The 19,201-nt window shown below is 42.3% G+C and overlaps 1 protein-coding gene across 1 annotated transcript in view; it reads right to left on the reverse strand.

The window, feature by feature from the left end:
* Positions 1-14,787, reverse strand: part of LOC111842593 (doublesex- and mab-3-related transcription factor A1) — a 48,684-nt gene extending 33,897 nt beyond the window's left edge. Inside the window, exons 1-2 of the mRNA XM_023809335.2 lie at positions 14,589-14,787; positions 14,425-14,502 (exon numbers count right to left, since the gene is read on the reverse strand). Coding sequence (XP_023665103.1) covers positions 14,425-14,477 — 53 coding nt within the window. The 5' untranslated portion in view covers positions 14,478-14,502; positions 14,589-14,787. The remainder of the gene's footprint in view (positions 1-14,424; positions 14,503-14,588) is intronic.
* Positions 14,788-19,201: the final 4,414 nt, after the last annotated feature.

A 19,201-nucleotide genomic window follows, 5' to 3' on the forward strand; every position in this document is an offset into this window, starting at 1 on the left:
CAAAACAATCCAGACTATTCTTTTCAGGTTTACATTCTGATTCACATATGAATTCACTACTTTCCTTGCGGGTTAGTTTCAGTCATTTTGGCTGGCTCAATTAATTTAAGAATTTACATCATTTTACATCTCGTTTAATTTTTGACCAGAATTTGATATTGCATGACTGATAAAAGGCTAAAGCTTTATAACCTTGCCTCCAGTATTTCAGTTACTGTTATATAAATGTTATATGTACAAGGAACGCACATAATATGGCAAACAGGACAAACTATATGTTCTGTGACATAGTGTATATTGGGCACGTCTTTGGGGTTGATTTCTCCATCTTTGCACAGTGGGCTTATTTTGGGCTTGTTTTCAGGGGTGAATTTGCTTGTTTGTCTCATGAGACACAGCAACACTGATGAGAAAACTCTGGAACACTTCAGCCGCAGCAGCAGTTCAAATGGAGCTGACACAATTGTTAAAAGACTTTCCAATGTATGTTAAATTTGGCGTCATTTTGTATCTGTGAAATACCGAGATAACGTTAGCTAAGGCAACGATAGGTTTGCATTTATATTATAATTTATTTTTTTTTGTTGTGGAAAAACATTGTGATATTTACAAAGGAAAAAATGAGTTGAATTGACCCAAATCTATCCATCTATTTTCTGAAACCGCTTAATCCCAACTAATCTACCGATAAAGGGTGTCAAGTAAGTTGGTGGAATTGCTGTGAGTTATGCCGACACAAAGCATTGCCGACAAGTTTGACTCGCTTTTACTCAATATCTATCTTGAACTACATTAAGATGAGCATTGCAAACAAATCATTTTTAGTTCAGTTTACTTAAAATGTACTTGAGTTGAATTTACTTAAAAATGCATGCAAAACCTTGCCTTGCCATTTTTAAGAATAGGCCTAAATCTCAGGAAGTTCGTTTGAAACATTAAGATATGTATGCAAATTATCTTATTTGTCACTATAATGACATATTATATGTGCGGAAACACGCTGAGCCAATAGAGACTCTGGGGGCCCTATGCAAAAAACTACCTGGGGTCCTCCAACACGCCCTCCTGACGAGGCAAAATTTAGGCCTATTGCCATAATTTTAGTGTGAAGTCTAAATTAATAATATCAACAAAGATAATCTGATAAAGCCATGACATTTAATTTCACTTTTGTGAAAGACGTATAATGCACAAAAAAATCTGATGTGTCGTTGCAATACACTATATAATCAGCCACTCTCGGGTGGGCTTCCCAGCTTGGAGCCCCAAACAGTTGCCTGCCTTGTCTGTCCTGTCCCTATGCTTCTAAAAACATATTACCGCTTATGATGAAAATGCATCATTTTATCATGCATTTATCTGAATCTCCCCTTTATTTCAGGTTCTGGACTTCACATCATGGAAGGAGCCCTTCTTCACTCACACGTTAATTTATAACTGCAGATTCACTAGAAAGATACATTTACAGATACTACGTGGTTACATCATTCTTTTTTTCTTCTTTAAATTACCCACCTATCTTCCAAAAGTTTCTGGTGACTGAAGAAATCTCATAAAAATATAACTGGAAATACAGGGAGCATTTTTGCAGTAGCCTGTCTTTCTCAGACTAAGGGAGCAAATAACCTAATTATTTCAATAAAAAAATAAAATTCATATTTTTATTATTTCGATTTTTTTTTTTTCAAATACCTGGTTTTGTCCTGGTTTTTTTGCGACTGGGCTGTCATTTTCTTTTAACAGTCTAAAATTAATCATCCCCGGCCATGTTTGGGTAAGACTTTAGGTTAACAGGACGTGTTACTCAGTGGAGCTTGTCACTTATGCTCAGCAATGTCTTTTAAATGACTTATAGCAGATCGGGATTTTGCCCCAACACAGGCGGCATTATGCGCTCCAGGCCACGCCTGTCGCAGGTCACTTTTTCCTCATTTTAATCAATTACCCCGCATCCCCGTGCTACAACACTCCTGCGCAGTGAGCGCTGAATTACATCTATTTGTCATCGGCTGACATTAGTTTCAGCCTGCGTGTCGGTGGGGCTGAATGGTCACATTTAAAACCGCCTAACTGTGTCGGCGGGCGGTTTGGAATTTAAATATTGTTTCAATACTGAGTTTACCATAGTACCGAGACCGAAATTACTCCCAAGGTTATTTAAAGTGCCAGACTACATGGGGGCAAGTGAATACATTAGAAGTGCTACCATAAGCCATCTGTCAACTCTAATGCACACTTCCTAATGTTTATTTTTATACCAGCAAAGGTAAGTACTTTAGGAAACCATTTGACCCGACACACCTGCCTTGCTCCGATTAGTGGAATGTGCATACTGACGGTTTTTTTTTAACAAGCAGTTGATTGCAATAAGAAGATAGTACCGATAGTGTCCTTTTCGCACACTGGAGTTTTCCAGGATTTGCACCGATTATGACGTTGGCCGGCACTAATATCCAGTTTCCCATCTTCTATCCAGCGCTATCCAGTACAGCATCGCAAAGAATGTAAACAGCAGATTTCTTAAACTTCGCCAGTATTAGTTCAAATACATCTGAGTTATCTTCTGTCTACTTATTTTAGGGATTCATGATATTATAATCGTTTCGTTTGGTTTTACAGTAAAATAATGACCATATTTTACACATTATTCAGTTTTATTTACCTTAAAAAGAAAGAATGCAGTTGTAATACATCATCAACTGTTTTGCATATTAAAGTTATTTAACAATTTATTTGTTTAATAAATTGCAATTTCTGAATTCATGGCTCGGAGCGTAGCACTGCGGTCTCTAAGGCCTGCCTGAGCTGCAACATTATCGCTGTTACTTGGCTGCGCATCCAGTAGTTCCTCGCTGCGCTCTGCATTTGCTGTGTCTGTACCCCTCTAGCGGTAAGCGAAGGTATCGGTTTATTAAAGCATCGGTCATAATCGTGGCATATGTAACTTGAACCGTCACTGACAAAGGCAGGAGCAAAGTACTGGTGCAAACAGTAAGAAGAACAATGGTTTCATATCTCACTACATTGCATTTAAGTGTCATTGTGAATATGTCAGAAGGAATGTGGACGAGCTTATGGAGCGATACGACTGGACTGGAACTGTCTCGACCCATGGATCAGTGATGTGTCGGTCATACAGAAGGTAAGGCGGTAAGTGGCTCTCTGTGTTAGTGAGTGGAAGGTCACTGGTGTGAGACCCAGCCTCAACTGACTAGTCACATGTCTGTGGGCCCTTGAGCAAGGCCCTTACCCCCTAACCCCAGGGCTACTGCATGCTGACCTACCCCCAGATGACAAGAAGAACACTATCCCCATGGCTAAGTATGGAGGTGTCTCAGTCTTCTTGTGGGAGCCATTCTGGAGAAACACAAAGTGACTTCAAATGCTTAAATTGAAGCTTGGTAATAGTGAGAAAATGATTCCCAGCCAAACATTAAAGTCTACATACCTTAAAGTCTAAGCTTGGTTCAAGGATCGGTGCTGGAATGTCCTTGAGTGGCCATCTAAATTCAAAGAATTATAAATCCCATTAAAAATATTTGGTGGGATTTAAAGGGGATGATGGCAGCACAGAAACCAAAGAAAATGAACTAGGTCCATTTGCAGATGAGGAATGGGCTATGATTCCAACCAATAGGTGTCAGAAGCACGTGAGCACATTCAGAAGATGCGGATTGGAGATTATAAAGTGTAAAGGTTGCTCCACAAAACACTGAGTTTGTGGTTAAATAACTTCATACATGAACATTTGTGACAAGAAATAGATATTTTTCTTTGAAGTATCAGTGAACTCAATCATGTTTGCAGAATCCCTTAGATATGTATTTTTCGTCTGTTTACTAAGGCTTTAATTTATATATTTTCTATAATATTTTATGCACATCACCACGACTGTTGCAGCTAAGGGGGTTGAATAATCTCCATTGCAACTGTAGCGCTTGTGTTAATAATTTTTCCCAACTGTAGGCTAACATTCCAAGCATGTTTAAGGTACGCTAGGCTAGGCTATGATGTTTGCTAGCTTAGGTGTACTGTATTAAAATGCATTTTCACCTTACAATAGGTTAATTAGACCGTAACCTCATCGAACACCTGTTCAATTTCTCATTAATGCAATTATCTAATCAACCAATCACATGGCAGTTGCTTCAATGCATTTAGGGGTGTGGTCCTGGTCAAGACAATCTCCTGAACTCCAAACTGAATGTCAGAATGGGAAAGAAAGGTGATTTAAGCAATTTTGAGCGTGGCATGGTTGTTTGTGCCAGACGGGCCGGTCTGAGTATTTCACAATCTGCTCAGTTACTGGGATTTTCACGCACAACCATTTCTAGGGTTTACAAAGAATGGTGTGCAAAGGGAAAAACATCCAGTATGCGGCAGTCCTGTGGGCGAAAATGCCTTGTTGATGCTAGAAGTCAGAGGAGAATGGGCCGACTGATTCAAGCTGATAGAAGAGCAACTTTGACTGAAATAACCACTCGTTACAACCGAGGTATGCAGCAAAGCATTTGTGAAGCCACAACACGCACAACCTTGAGGCGGATGGGCTACAACAGCAGAAGACCCCACCGGGTACCACTCATCTCCACTACAAATAGGAAAAAGAGGCTACGATTTGCACAAGCTCACTAAAATTGGACAGTTGAAGACTGGAAAATGTTGCCTGGTCTGATGAGTCTCGATTTTTGTTGAGACATTCAAATGGTAGAGTCAGAATTTGGCGTAAACAGAATGAGAACATGGATCCATCATGCCTTGTTACCACTGTGCAGGCTGGTGGCGGTGGTGTAATGGTGTGGGGGATGTTTTCTTGGCACACTTTAGGCCCCTTAGTGTCAATTGGGCATCGTCTAAATGCCACGGCCTACCTGAGCATTGTTTCTGACCATGTCCATCCCTTTATGACCACCATGTACCCATCCTCTGATGGCTGCACCATGTCACAAAGCTCGAATCATTTCAAATTGGTTTCTTGAACATGACAATGAGTTCACTGTACTAAAATGGCCCCAACAGTCACCAGATCTCAACCCAATAGAGCATCTTTGGGATGTGGTGGAACGGGAGCTTCGTGCCCTGGATGTGCATCCCACAAATCTCCATCAACTGCAAGATGCTATCCTATCAATATGGGCCAACATTTCTAAAGAATGCTTTCAGCACCTTGTTGAATCAATGCCACGTAGAATTAAGGCAGTTCTGAAGGCGAAAGGGGGTCAAACACTGTATTAGTATGGTGTTCCTAATAATCCTTTAGGTGAGTGTATAACCCACCATAATATGAAATGTCAAAAGTATCAAACTAAAGTAATGGTACATTTGTTGAAATGTCAAAACATAACAAGAGATAAAAGCCGTGAGACTGTCCTGGTTCTACTTGAACTGCACTCTATCAGTAATCTGTTGGAATGACATCTGCTTCAGGCGTATGAGGCAAACGAAAGGCAGGCCACTGATTCCGCTGCCTCAGACCGCGCCGTTAAAGAGGCCATGTAATGACAAAATCTGGCCTTTAGATGGCGCATTTCCCTACATCTTCATCTCTTGTCAGAGAAAAACACAATGCTGATATAATTTACACAGAGGTGCTGCTGGAGATTTAGTGCCCCATGAAACAAGATACAAGATGTCATTATATTCACTGTACAAGTACAATGAGAATATGTTTGCATCATGCTGTAGAAGCCTCAATAAAAACTATACAAGCTAAAAGAAATATTTAAGGAACAAATTCTAATAAATACCATATAGTGATTACAAATACACAGTATAAAAATATGAGGAATATTGCACATGAATTATTACACATGGGATAAAGCTTTGCACCTAAGGAAGGCAGCAGTTGAGAGTTGTAGCATTACTGCAGGACAGGCACGTGCAGAGGGGGGGGGGCGGAGGGTGCTTGAGCACCCGTCCCTTTCCTCCAGGATGCCTCAAGTGCCCTTTTCGTGGGTTATTTTTTTTGTTGTTGTTGTTGTTTTTTTTTTTTTTTATGTGTATGTGCGTATGGAGCCCTGTCTTTGCCCCTCAACAATAAAATGTAACTATTAATCTCAATTTTGCTAAATAAAAGGATCTGGCTTGCATCAGTCACATGACTGCCATTAACCAATGCTCGCCCTTGAGGACAGAGCGCGCTCGTTACGAGCCGGGTACGAGCTCGCAAAGTGCACGCGCATTTTCTGCAGGCTGGGTGGTGCGGAGCTGGAGAAGAAGCAGGCAAATTAATTGGAAGGTGCAGACTGCAACAAAACAGTAAATAGGGTGTACAGCGCACACTATAGTCTATAACAACAAATGAATTGAAATAAATGAGCGTGCTGTTTGTGCAACAGCGCGACAAACATTACCTGTCCTTTTATGAACTGCAGAAGTAGTGGTGGTCATTAACTGCTAGCTAACTGAGTAAGGGTGTTACAAGGGGGTCTGTAGCTCTGTCCACCGTTTTAGGGAACATGTTTTGTTTTAAAGTAAGTTACAGGACTTTTCCCTTCTTTTCTGGAGGGCTTTTATTTCACTAAAAACGATCTAATATGGATATCCACATAATTCCATATTAGATTCGTCATGAATGTGAGTTGTTGTTATTCAGCCTGTTCTATCTTTTTTAACTTTGAGCACCCGCCCCTTTAAACGTCTCTGCACGGCCCTGCTGCAGGATGATCATGATAAACACTATTGCACAGATTAATGGATTTCATAGAACACAGTTGTGGTACTGAGATGAAGGTGATAGCAGCATTGTCATACAGTCAACATGGGTGATTGTATGATGGCTAGGAGCCAGAATATTTAAGGTGCATATTGCTGCGTGTGTCGTGCCTGATGTGTGTGATGTGGACAGTCACAGGTCAGTTCAGTCTGGTGCTGTTGTGAATGGGGGGGGGGGGCAGTGTGACAGCTTTGGGGTAGAAGTTGTTCTGCAGTCTTGCAGTGTGAGTTGGGGGGGCCAGTATCTTTAGCAGTGTGACAGCTTTGGGGTAGAAGCTGTTCTGCAGTCTTGCAGTGTGAGTTGGGGGGGCAGTGTGTTGAGCAGTGTGACAGCTTTGGGGTAGAAGCTGTTCTACAGTCTTGCAGTGTGAGTCGGGGTGGGCCCAGTGTGTTTAGCAGTGTGACAGCTTTGGGGTAGAAGCTGTTCTGCAGTCTTGCAGTGTGAGTCGGGGGGGCAGGGTGTTTAGCAATGTGGCAGCTTTGGGGTAGAAGCTGTTCTACAGTCTTGCAGTGTGAGTCGGGAGGGGGGGCAGTGTGTTTAGCGATGTGGCAGCTTTGGGGTAGAAGCTGTTCTGCAGTCTTGCAGTGTGAGCATACAGGGCTCTGTAGCGCTTGCCAGATGGCAGCAGTGTGAAAAGGTTGTGTCCGGGGTGGGTTGGATCACTGCAGATGTTCCTGGCTTTGCGGCTACAGCAGGTTCTGAAGAGTTCCATATCATATTGGGCCCCCAACCCAGACCAATCCAATTGTGTTTCAAATTTTTTTGGACCCCTGAGTGGAATCATCGTATCTCCCTGTTTAGAGTGCCTCTGAATTTACAAGATTAAGAAAAAAAGAAGTGTTTGGGTCTTTCAATGATAGCACTAATAATTATCTGAGACCCTTGGGCTTAATTGAGCTTATCGTGTATTAAAAACATAATTTACAGTTGAACAAGATAACCCAACAAATTGTTCAGAAACAGGAAACTGCAGTTATTTTTATTAAGTGTGAGTGGTGTGTTACTAAGCTCCTGAAGGGACCTGTGCAAAAATGTAAAATGATCTTTCTCATGCACGTGCCTTTCGTGTCCACATCTCTTGAGGCTGGTCTTCCAATCAGCTGTGAACCACCCAGTCTAACCAAGATTGCATGGGTGGTGAGTCAGCTGTGGGTAGGGAAGGCCACAGGGATCTGTGGTATCCAGGGCAAACTTCTCCAGGCTGGTGGTAAGGCTGTCCTCCTGGCATTGCAGACGATCTTTGCTTCCGTTTGGCAGTCAGGCATCATCCCAACTGACTGGAAAATGGGACATGTGGTCCCTATCTGGAAAGGGAAAGGTGATCGCCTGGATTGCGGCAACTACAGGGGGATAACACTGCTTTCAGTGCCTGGGAAGATCCTTCCTAGGGTCATCCTTAACAGGATCCGTGATCACTTGCTTGCCTACTAGCGACCGGAGCAGTCTGGTTGTACGCCTCAGACTGCCATAGACTGCATCCTGGTACTGAGGGTTCTCATTGAGTGCAAACATGAAAATCAGTCGAGGTTCTTTACAACCTTTGTTGATTTTCATAACATGTTTGACTCAGTTGATCAAGCTGCCCTGTGGGACGTCCTGAGACATCGAGGGATCCTCCTGATGTTGTTGGACATCGTGGTACTGTGAGTGTTGTGGAGAGTTGAGGGAGAACCTCTACGTTCTTCCCAGGTGTTCTTGCTCCTACACTGTTCAATGCTTGCATGGACTGAGTGTTGGGCAGGGTCATGTGGTCCAGCAGCTGTCGGTCACCTGTTGGTGAAGAAAGATTCATGGATCTTAACTTTACCAACCATGCTGTGATCTTAGCGGAGTCAATGAAGGCTCTGATCGGGGCCCTGGAGAGACTGAGTGAGGAGTCTGAGTGTCTCGGCTTGTGAGTGTCCTGGATAAAAACTGAGATCCAGGCCTTTAATGACTTCTTGGGCACAGCAGTCAGTAGTGTGTCTACAGGTAGAATGTTGACCACTTCGAGAGGTTCACTTCCCTCGGCAGCAGCATTCATGTCTCTGGTGACTCTTCCTATGAAGTCAGCAGACAGATTAGGAGAGCACGGGGGTCATGAGGTCACTGGAAACTGGTGTGTGGCACTCCTGATCCCTTTGTAAGAGGATGAAGGTCCAAGTCTTTAGAGTCCTGATGCTCCCTGACTTGCTGTATGGCTGCGAGACATGGACATGATCCATTGAGCTGAGCAGAAGACTGGAGTCCTTCTGTACTGTGTCGCTTTGGAGAATCCTTGGATACCACTGCTTTGACTTTGTGTCAAACAAGCGGTTGCTAGGGGAGTCCCGAATGAGGCACATTACCTGCATTGTGAGGCAGCGGCAGCTATGGCACTCCAGCCATGTGGCATGATTCCCTGAGGGTGATCTGGCTCACAGGATCCTCATTGTTGAGGACCTGAGCGACTGGACCAGGCCGAGGGGATGCTCATGTAACACCTGGCTGTGGCAGATGGATGGCCATTCCCGTAGGGTGGGACTTGACCGCGTGTCTGTCTGGGGGGTCACCAGCTGAGATCCTGAGGTGTTTCATCTTGTGCTGGGTGCAGCAACGCACCAGTGCATGCTCCCCAACTTAACCTGGCAGGATGCAGTGGAGGTGTGTTTCTGTTACCTTTGTTTTTGGCAAATTATTTTTTTCTTAGCTGAAAATTTCTTATTTGGTGGTCATTTTAAATTTTAGATTTTAAATTTTGAATTTAGATTCAGGGTCTAGAATTGAACTTTTGCATTTTCTGACTTCAGACGTGGCTACCCAGCTCCAGTAATGGACTCAGTCGTGACTCGGACTTGCCTCCCTGATGGACTTGACTCAGACTCAAGCACAACACTGCCATTCTCCATTCTCAGAGCTGACATTCCAGGTGACAGCCAAACATTTGAAGGAAGCAAAATTCAATCCATACTAATATTAAACAATTTACCCGCTTCCACTACTTTCCTGGTTGGGAATCCTCGAGTAATTCAGTGGGAAGCTGAGAAATCACATTACAAGAGCCACCTCTACCTGTTAGAGATGCTCATGCCAAATGTTGTACAAATGAGAAATGCCTTCAAGGAAATGTTGTGAAATGTCAGGATGAACCACTTCTTGCCAATGCACGTCTAATTCCAGGACATTGGCCTTTCTGCAAAGATAAAAATGTACAATTCTTGGCACCCACTAATGTGTGAAGCTTCCACTCACACTGCAGCTGATGTCAAAGGTTCCTATCCATAATGCATCTCATCATCACCTTAAATGTTTTCAAGGTACCTAGTTTTTTATTTTCCAGCTGTCACTATTTACAGTTTTTCCTCAGGCACTTAACTACACTGACTATGCCATTAGTCCAACTTGTCATTTCCAAATAAATATAAGCAAATCAGCAAACTTTTTTGCACAACAGAAACCACGTTATCATTGCTCGCACATCACTTTTCATTGCTAAAGGATTTTTGCAAAACACTAGTCACAGTGGTCATTTGGTAACACCAAAATCACATCAGAGTGTCTGATTAAGCAATTAACTCAAAAATAGCGGCAGCTGCTAAATCCCAAACCCAAAGCACTAACGAAATTGGGACTAACTTGCAATTGGTTGCACTACTTGCTGCAAATCTAACTCTCAATCACTCGTAAATTGCTAATAGGGTAAAAATGTAGTAAGAATGAGGTGTAATTTTTAACACACAATGGAACAAGGCCAGAGAGGACGTGGACGTAGGTGTGGAGGAGGAAATGGTGGGCAACGTCAGAGACAACCAAGAATAGTGGTCAGCCATGAAATTAGAGCCACCGTTATTGTCCATGTCATTACAGTTTTTCCTCAGTCGCTTTCATACAATTTCCTCATCAGAAACACCATTCTCATCACTCTTAATGCAGTTCTCAAAATAGTTCATGCATTTCTCCTAACACTAAATCACCTGTGCAGAAGCTACTAAAACAATCAAAACCTTGTGCACAAGTGTCAGAGCATACAACATCAGTCAATCACTTCATCACTGTGACAAATGAGTAAAACACCAGTGCATCAAGACTTAGTCAGCAAATGTTTTACTTTTTTAATTAAATCCTTACTAAAATCTAATGTAGAGAAAAAAACAATATAATGTAATGTGAAACGTGTAAATTTACAGATAATTACTATAACTGAGAAAGCATAGAACCAAGTAACAGAAAATATACACAAAAATATGGAATTGAATATTATACACAGAGCCAGTCTAGGACATTGGAATTGGCCATTGCCAAAACTCAACCGCTCCAAATTGACGTCCATTTACTTAGGCCACCAAAGAACACCTCCTTCTACATGACTATTCATGACTATTCTTGGAAATACAGCCCTAGAGGGAAGCAGTAACACGCCCTCATTAATTCATCCTTTTTGGCATCAACTGAAGGGTGTGCTTAAATATCAACATAAAAATGACACCAAAAAAAACGTGTACATACTCAACTGTTCCAGAATAATTAAGGCGATTAAGTGCATTCACACATTTTTTGTGTTCTCTTTTTTCACATCACAAAAACCTGGCATTTTAACAGGGGTGTGTACATGTTTCATTCGCACCGAACACTCCTACATGAGTTTTTACAACTGCAATTATTTGGCTGTTGAGCAACTACAGTAGATATTAAAAGTGTGCACACCGCTGTTAAATCATTTCTAAATTTTCCCACCTTTAATATGACATATAAGCTGTACAATTCAATTAAAAAACAAATAACTCTGTTTGCGGGACAAAAAATAAAAAATATACAAGAAGCCAGTTGCATAAGTGTGCACACCCTTAAACTAATACTTTGTTGATGCACCTTTTGATTTAATTACAGAACATAAGAAATTTACAAATGAGAGGAGGCCATTCTACCCATCAAGCTCGTTTGGGGAGAATGCAACTAATATCTCAGAGTTGTTAAAATCTTATCTAGCTGTGATTTAAACGAATCCAAGGTTTTAGCTTGCACTACACTAACAGGAAGACTATTCCATACTCTAACTACACACTGTGTAAAGAAGTGCTTTCTCAAATCCAGTGTAAAATGTTCTCCCGCCATTTTCCACCTATGGCCATGAGATCTTGTTTTTGAACTAATATTGAAGTAACTATTTGGCTGAACAACATTCAGACCTGTTATCGTATATACCTGGATGTCCCCGCTTAGTATCTTTGCTCGAGGCTGAACAGATTAAACTCAGTTAACCTCTCCTCATAAGACATTGCTTCCATTGCACCCGTTCTAAGGCAGCAATGTCCTTTTTAAGATTAAGTGACCAGTCTTATAGATTAATTGTCTAGTCGGGGTGTTACCAAGGAATTGTATAATCGTAGCATCACCTCATTTGACTCCACACACTTAGAGATGTAACCCAACATCTTATTGACCTTTTTAATTGCTTCCCCACATTTACTCCAGGACTGGAGTTGAACACCCCTGTTTTAGTATATTACTGTTTCATATTCAAACTACACAACATTGTTTTTTTATTGATGTATAGATCAATTCAATAGCATAGAGAACACACTGATAAACAATAAACAATAACCATGAAATGGAGATATTTGCCCAATATATAAAAATGACCGAAAGGGGACTTACAGAAGCTCTTCAGTGGATTCTCGCTATGGCTGCCTGGTGGAACAATAGTTCTACTATTAGCTATCAATTTCAGTTCTACCAATATTGTCAACTCCCTTGATTTCATCAGTAAAAGTATGGTAAATTCCCTACACAACAATTGACCCTCTCAAACCCATTTTCAATGCCAAGTAGCAAAAAACTGTGCAAAGAATTGTGAAAAGATACAGGGGAACAGAGAGAAAATAAATATCACGTCATGTGCAGCATGAATATACCCTTAGTCAAGCATGTGGCTAATTTAAGCATCTAATACAGTTACAAATTCTATTTATTACACCAAACTAAATGCCAGTCAGTCAGTGCAAGCCACACATCACTTAAGTCAAAGTAGCCATCGCAGCAGCTTTAAACTAGCTAATACCGCCTGTGACAAATATCTTCAACCTGTCTATGCAAGCATAGATCTTGATGTGTTAAATAACTTGCTTTTAATTCCCATGGAAGTTTGTTTCCCTTGAGGACCAGCTATGACAGGCAAAGTTAGCGCCCAAGACTAAACCGCTACTGAAAACACACCTATAAAACTGTCACTCTGACCCTCAGTTATTCAACATGAATATGGTGTTACTTGATATTACACAGTTTTTGTGCTAATAAAAGGCAAAGATGTCTTCTTGAAATTGTCACTTGAAAACAGGAGTTTCACCATATTCCAGTAAATTCACAAATTATCAACTGATTAAAAAGTACTGTAACTGCAGCTTGTTGGATGAAGTGTAGTACAGGAAACAACAGATGAATTAGCTTGCATTGTTACAAAGCATGCCAAACACAGAAACTGAGAACATCACCAGGCTTCTCAACAACGGTGTGCATCTTTTATGTGTCCGTAAAATAACATTTAGATGTTTTACATGTTTACCTGCTTGGTAGTTGTGAGTTAGGTAAACATAATTTCCACGTTAAGCCGCCCCCCCACAAAAAATAATGTATTAATTAATTGATTGATTGATTCAGTCATTGATTCAATAAAAAATTTTAAAAGTTAAAAATTAATGGAACCAATCTTCGGGAGAGGGGCTCGATGCTCTTTTCTTCTGGAGTTGCGGCGAGTGAGTGACGCCGGGCTGGGGTGGGGCTATTGGTGGCCCCACAGCTCGATGCATTAACATCGGAGTTTACACCGGTGAACGAGAGGGCTGTCTCCCTGCGCGAGACAGGGAGAGGTCTCTGACTGTCTGACTGTTATGCGCCGAATGACAGTTCAGAGTACCCAGGCTGGTGAGGCCATGGAAAGTGACTTTCGGTCAGCCTCAAAAAGGTTCTGGCAAATCGTTCGATACATCTACGCACACCGCCTTTGAGACATCTGAGGGCACAGGGCCCGAGGGGGCTGGGGTGGACTTGCCCATCGCTGGGGTTGAGGTGGCCAGGGTGGTTAAAGAGCGCCGTGGCGGCCGGGTCCTGGGGGCGGATGAGATCCGCCCGGAGTACCTGAAGGCTCTGGATGTTGTGGGGCTGTCGTGGCTGACACGCCTTCTCAACAGCGCGTGGAGGTCAGGGACAGTGCCGCTGGATTGGCAGACCGGGGTGGTGGTCCCTTATTTAAGAAAGGGGACCGGAGGGTGTGATCAAACTACAGGGGGATCACACTTCTCAGCCTCCCTGGGAAAGTCTATTCCGGGGTACTGGAGAGGAGGGTGAGATCGATAGTCGAATGGATGGATGGATGGAATCAAAAATGAATAATTTTGCAGGCAAATACAATCATTCCTACCAGATACACTTGCAGTTGCTACAAAAAAGTGGGATTTAGGTTTGGCATTAGCCTTCTGAAATACAAATACTGCAGTCAAGTTTTATAAAACCCCACACCTTCAAAAAATGACTAGGTCATATTTTTATCGTGCATGTAAAGATCCAGGATAACCTATTTAATTTATTTTCCAGGACATATCGACAATTTTTCATTTTCCAGGACACGTGGGAACTCAGTTTTAATCTATTAATACAAGTAAAGCAAAGTGAGACATTTTTAATTATACACATTTATGAATCATTGTAACTTCATGGAGCACTAACTACAGCATTCCTATGGACTCTCTAGGACTGACCTGGTAATCTCCCCTCTCTCCAAGGTACACTGTGACACTCCGGATGATGTCATCCCATCTGGTCTCAATACTGTGGCTCTGTGAACAGTAATGCTACTTCGAATCATTATGAATTAGGTGTTGTAATAGAGGAAATGCATTTATTGTTTTTCATGTATGTGTACCTGTGTCAGCGAATCCAGAAAGGGTCGAGTCTTTGTCCCTGCGCACCCTCCTTTGTTCCTCATTTATCTGAATCAGAATCAGAATCAGCTTTATTGTCATTCAAACCACTTGACATGATTAGAACGAAACACAGATTCTCAGGTCTTGGTGCGTGCAGCGTGCTACTACACAATAAATAGATTAAATAAATAGTAAAATGCTGGAGTAAAATATCTGAACTGGAAGTGAAATGAACTAAAGTAAAACCTCTGACGTAAAAATTAAAAAGTAATGTACAGTATGGCAGCAGCAACTTTGAATGATCAGTGCAATTTCAAGGGTAAGTGACAGAGTGACAAGGCAAGTAATTATAGTGCAAAATCAAGGCAAGTAATTATAGTGCAAAATCAAGGCAAGTAATTATAGTGCAAAATCAAGACAAATTATAGTGCAAATTGTACTTGTGTGGTGGAGCAGTTACAAAGTCTGACTGCAACTGGATAGAAGCTGATTCTCAGTCTGGATGTTTTTGCTCGGATGCAGCGTAGCCTCCTTCCCGATGGCAGGGGGGGTGCACAGTGCATGTGCAGGGTGGGTGGGGTCATGAAGGATGCAGGAGGCTTTTCCCCTGCATCTGGTGATGTAAATGCCCCCGATGGGTGGTAAGCTGCACCCGATGGTCCTCTGGGCAGATTTTACCGCCCTCTGTAGCGCCTCCTTCTCTGCCACAGTGCAGCTGCCAAAGCACACAGTGAGGCAGGAGGTCAGGACACTCTCCACCAAAAAGTAAATGTCAAAATGAACATCTATGCAGCACAAATAAAGCCATTAGAACATTATGCATATATTGAGAATGAGACTGACCTGAGTCTCATTAAACAAGACAGGCCATCTCGCTCTGAAGTTTTGAATGGCAGGGCACAGATTAACTACCTCATGTCTTCAAAGATAAAAGGACTTTGCCATTTTGGAAAATGGGACTTGTCACCCCTCTCTGGAAAGGGAAGGGTGATCGCCTGGATTGTGGCAACTACAGGGAGATAACTCTGCTCTCAGTGCCAGGTTAGGCCCTTGCTAGCATCATCCTTAACAGGATCCATGATCACTTGCTGGGACTGAAGGTTCTCATTGAGAGCAAAAGCAAATATCAGCAAAGGTTTTTTGCAGCCTTTGTAAATTTTCATAAAGCATTTTACTCAGTTGATCGAACTGCCCTGTGGGACATCCTGAGACTTCGCAGGATCCGCCTGAAGTTGCTGGATATTATGGCAGGCCTGTACACTGGCACTGTGAATGCTGTGCAGAGTGGAGGGAGAACCTCTGCTTTCTTTCCAGTTGAGTTTGGGGTTCATCAGGGGCATGTTCTTGCCCCAACTCTGTTCCAGCAGTTGCGAGGCATCCTTTGGTGAAGAAAGATTCACTGATCTTAACCTTGTCGACGATGCTGTGATCTTCAATGGAGTCAATGGAGGCTCTGATTGGTGCTCTCGAGAGACTGAATGAGGAGTGTGTCTGGACTTGCAAGTGTCCTGGATAAAAACCAAGGTTCAGGCCTTTAATGACCTCTTGGGCACAGCCATCAGCACTGTGTCTGTCTGCGGAGGGAATGTTGACCGTGTCTCTGGTGACTCTTCATCTGAAGTCAGTAGATGGACTGGGAGAGCATGGGTGATCATGAGGTTACTGGAAAGGGCTGTATGGCATTCCCAATATTCCCAAGAGCCCTGATGCTCCCTATCTTGCTGTATAAAAAAAAAAAGGAAAAAAAATATTTTTTTTCCTCATTAATGTACACACAGCACCCCATATTGACAGACAAAAAAAAGAATTTTTGAAATTGTTTCAGATTTATTAAAAAAGAAAAACTGAAAAATCACATGGTCCTAAGTATTCAGACCCTTTGCTCAGTATGTAGTAGAAGCACCCTTTTGAGCTAATACAGCCATGAGTCTTCTTGGGAAAGATGCAACAAGTTTTTCACGCCTGGATTTGGGGATCCTCTGCCATTCCTCCTTGTAGATCCTCTCCAGTTCTGTCAGGTTGGATGGTAAACGTTGGTGGACAGCCATTTTTAGGTCTCTCCAGAGATGCTCAATTGGGTTTAAGTCAGGGATCTGGCTGGGCAATTCAAGAACAGTCACAGAGTTGTTGTGAAGCCACTCCTTCGTTATTTTAGCTGTGTGCTTAGGGTCATTGTCTTGTTGGAAGGTAAACCTTCGGCCCAGTCTGAGGTCCTTAGCACTCTGGAGAAGGTTTTTGTCCAGGATATCCCTGTACTTGGCTGCATTCATCTTTCCCTCGATTGCAACCAGTCGTCCTGTCCCTGCAGCTGAAAAACACCCCCACAGCATGATGCTGCCACCGCCATGCTTCACTGTGGGGACTGTATTGGACAAGTGATGAGCAGTGCCTGATTGTCTCCACACATACCGCTTAGAATTAAGGCCAAAAAGTTCTATCTTGGTCTCATCAGACCAGAGAATCTTATTTCTCACCATCTCAGAGTCCTTCAGGTGTCTTTTAGCAAACTCCATGCGGGCCGTCATGTGTCTTGCACTGAGGAGAGGCTTCCGACAGGCCACTCTGCCATAAAGCCCTGCCTGGTGGAGGGCTGCAGTGATAGTTGACTTTCTGCAACTTTTTCCCCCCCATCTCCTGACTGCATCTCTGGAGCTCAGCCAAAGTGATCTTTGGGTTCTTCTTTACCTCTCTCACCAAGGCTCTTCTCCCCCGGTAGCTCAGCTTGGCCGGACGGCCAGCTCTAGGAAGGGTTCTGGTCGTCCCAAACATCTTCCATTTAAGGATTATGGAGGCCACTGTGCTCTTGGGAACCTTAAGTACAGCAGAAAATTTTTTTGTAACCTTGGCCAGATCTGTGCCTTGCCACAATTCTGTCTCTGAGCTCTTCAGGCAGTTCCTTTGACCTCATGATTCTCATTTGCTCTGACATGCATTGTGAGCTGTAAGGTCTTATATAGACAGGTGTGTGGCTTTCCTAATCAAGTCCAATCAGTATAATCAAACACAGCTGGACTCGAATGAATGAAGGATGATCAGAAGAAATGGAAAGCACCTGAGTTAAATATATGAGTGTCACAGCAAAGGTTCTGAAACTTAGGACCATGTGATATTTCAGTTTTTCTTTTTTAATAAATCTGCAACAATTTCAAAAATTCTTTTTTTTGCCTGTCAATATGGGGTGCTGTGTGTACATTAATGAGGAAAAAAAATATTTTAAATGATTTTAGCAAATGGCTGCAATATAACAAAGAGTGAAAAATTGAAGGGGGTCTGAATACTTTCCGTACCCACTGTATATGCCCGAATACAGGTATGTTTTTATTAACTGTCAAATTAACTTGACTAATGTAACTTTCAGTATGCTTTAATAACTCTTCATTATGGGAGAATATTAATAGATATTATTCATCTGAGCTTTGATGACACCTTAGACTCCCTCGGGGGTCAGATAATCCCCTCCCCCACACCCCACATAGCAGCTGCGGTGAGCATCTCTGAGAGTCTGCCCTTCTGCAGGAGCAGACAAGCACAGAGCAAGTTTGGGCAGCCTGAGGCACCCCAGTGGCACACAGAAATCCCTGGGGTTCCATCTGCAGAGCTGCGGTACTCAGGTCCGGTCTCAGGTACACATGTGAATGGACTCGTCACACAGGTGAATTTTTGCTTTTTTGTCTTGACGCTTGTGGTTCAAAAAAAACTTTCCAGAGTCCATCCGAGTCCGAAGTGCATGTCTGCATCAGGAATCAAACTAGCAATAGGAATCAAACTTTTTCCCCACCGTGCATGTTAAAGCCATAAAATGCTCACAGCACTTGTGCTTCTCAAAGGAATATGTTTTTGTTATTGAGTCCCATCATAGATATCATACCTGGTGTGTTTCATTGTAGATCTTCCACTGAACATCTTTATGTACAATTTGTGTATTTTTAAGATAATTACAAAAAGTTCAATTAAAAGTTTGCCAAATAAATATCTACCCTCACTTTGCATATTCTTTGGTTCCAGAACTAATTTTAAATGTGTCCAGCAGAATTCAGACATGTTACAATGAAATTAATAATTACAACAGGATGCAGTGGAGGTGTGTTTCTGTTACCACTGTGTTGGGCAAATCGTTTTTTTTTTTTTTAGTCAAAAATTTAATTTCCTATTTGGTTGTCATTTTGAATTATTTAAATATAAAGATTTGAGGTATTTGTTTAGTCTTCAATTTATATTGCTTGAATTCAGATTCAGGGTCTAGAACTGAGCTTGTGCAGACTTGGATTCAGCTACCCAGCTCCCGTAATGGACTAAGTCCCGTCTCAGACTCACCCCCCCCCGTTGCAGTCAGACTCGATTTGTTAAAGATGTGGTCTTAACTCGGACTTGAGCATAACGATGCTATCTTCTGTGCCAACATGCCAGGTGACAGCAGAACATTCGAAGAACGCAAAATTCAATTTATGGTAAAAACTAAACAAATTCGTTCGCTTCCACCACTGTCTTGGTAGGCAGTCCTCACGTAATTCAGTGGGAAGCTGAGAAGTCACATGACAAGAATCACTCTAATTGTGAGAGATGCTCATGCCAAATGTTTTCCACTGAGAAATGTCTTCTTTGAAGTGTTTTG

Source organism: Paramormyrops kingsleyae, chromosome 12 (assembly GCF_048594095.1).
Source record: "Paramormyrops kingsleyae isolate MSU_618 chromosome 12, PKINGS_0.4, whole genome shotgun sequence".
NCBI classification, from domain to species: Eukaryota; Metazoa; Chordata; class Actinopteri; order Osteoglossiformes; family Mormyridae; genus Paramormyrops; species Paramormyrops kingsleyae.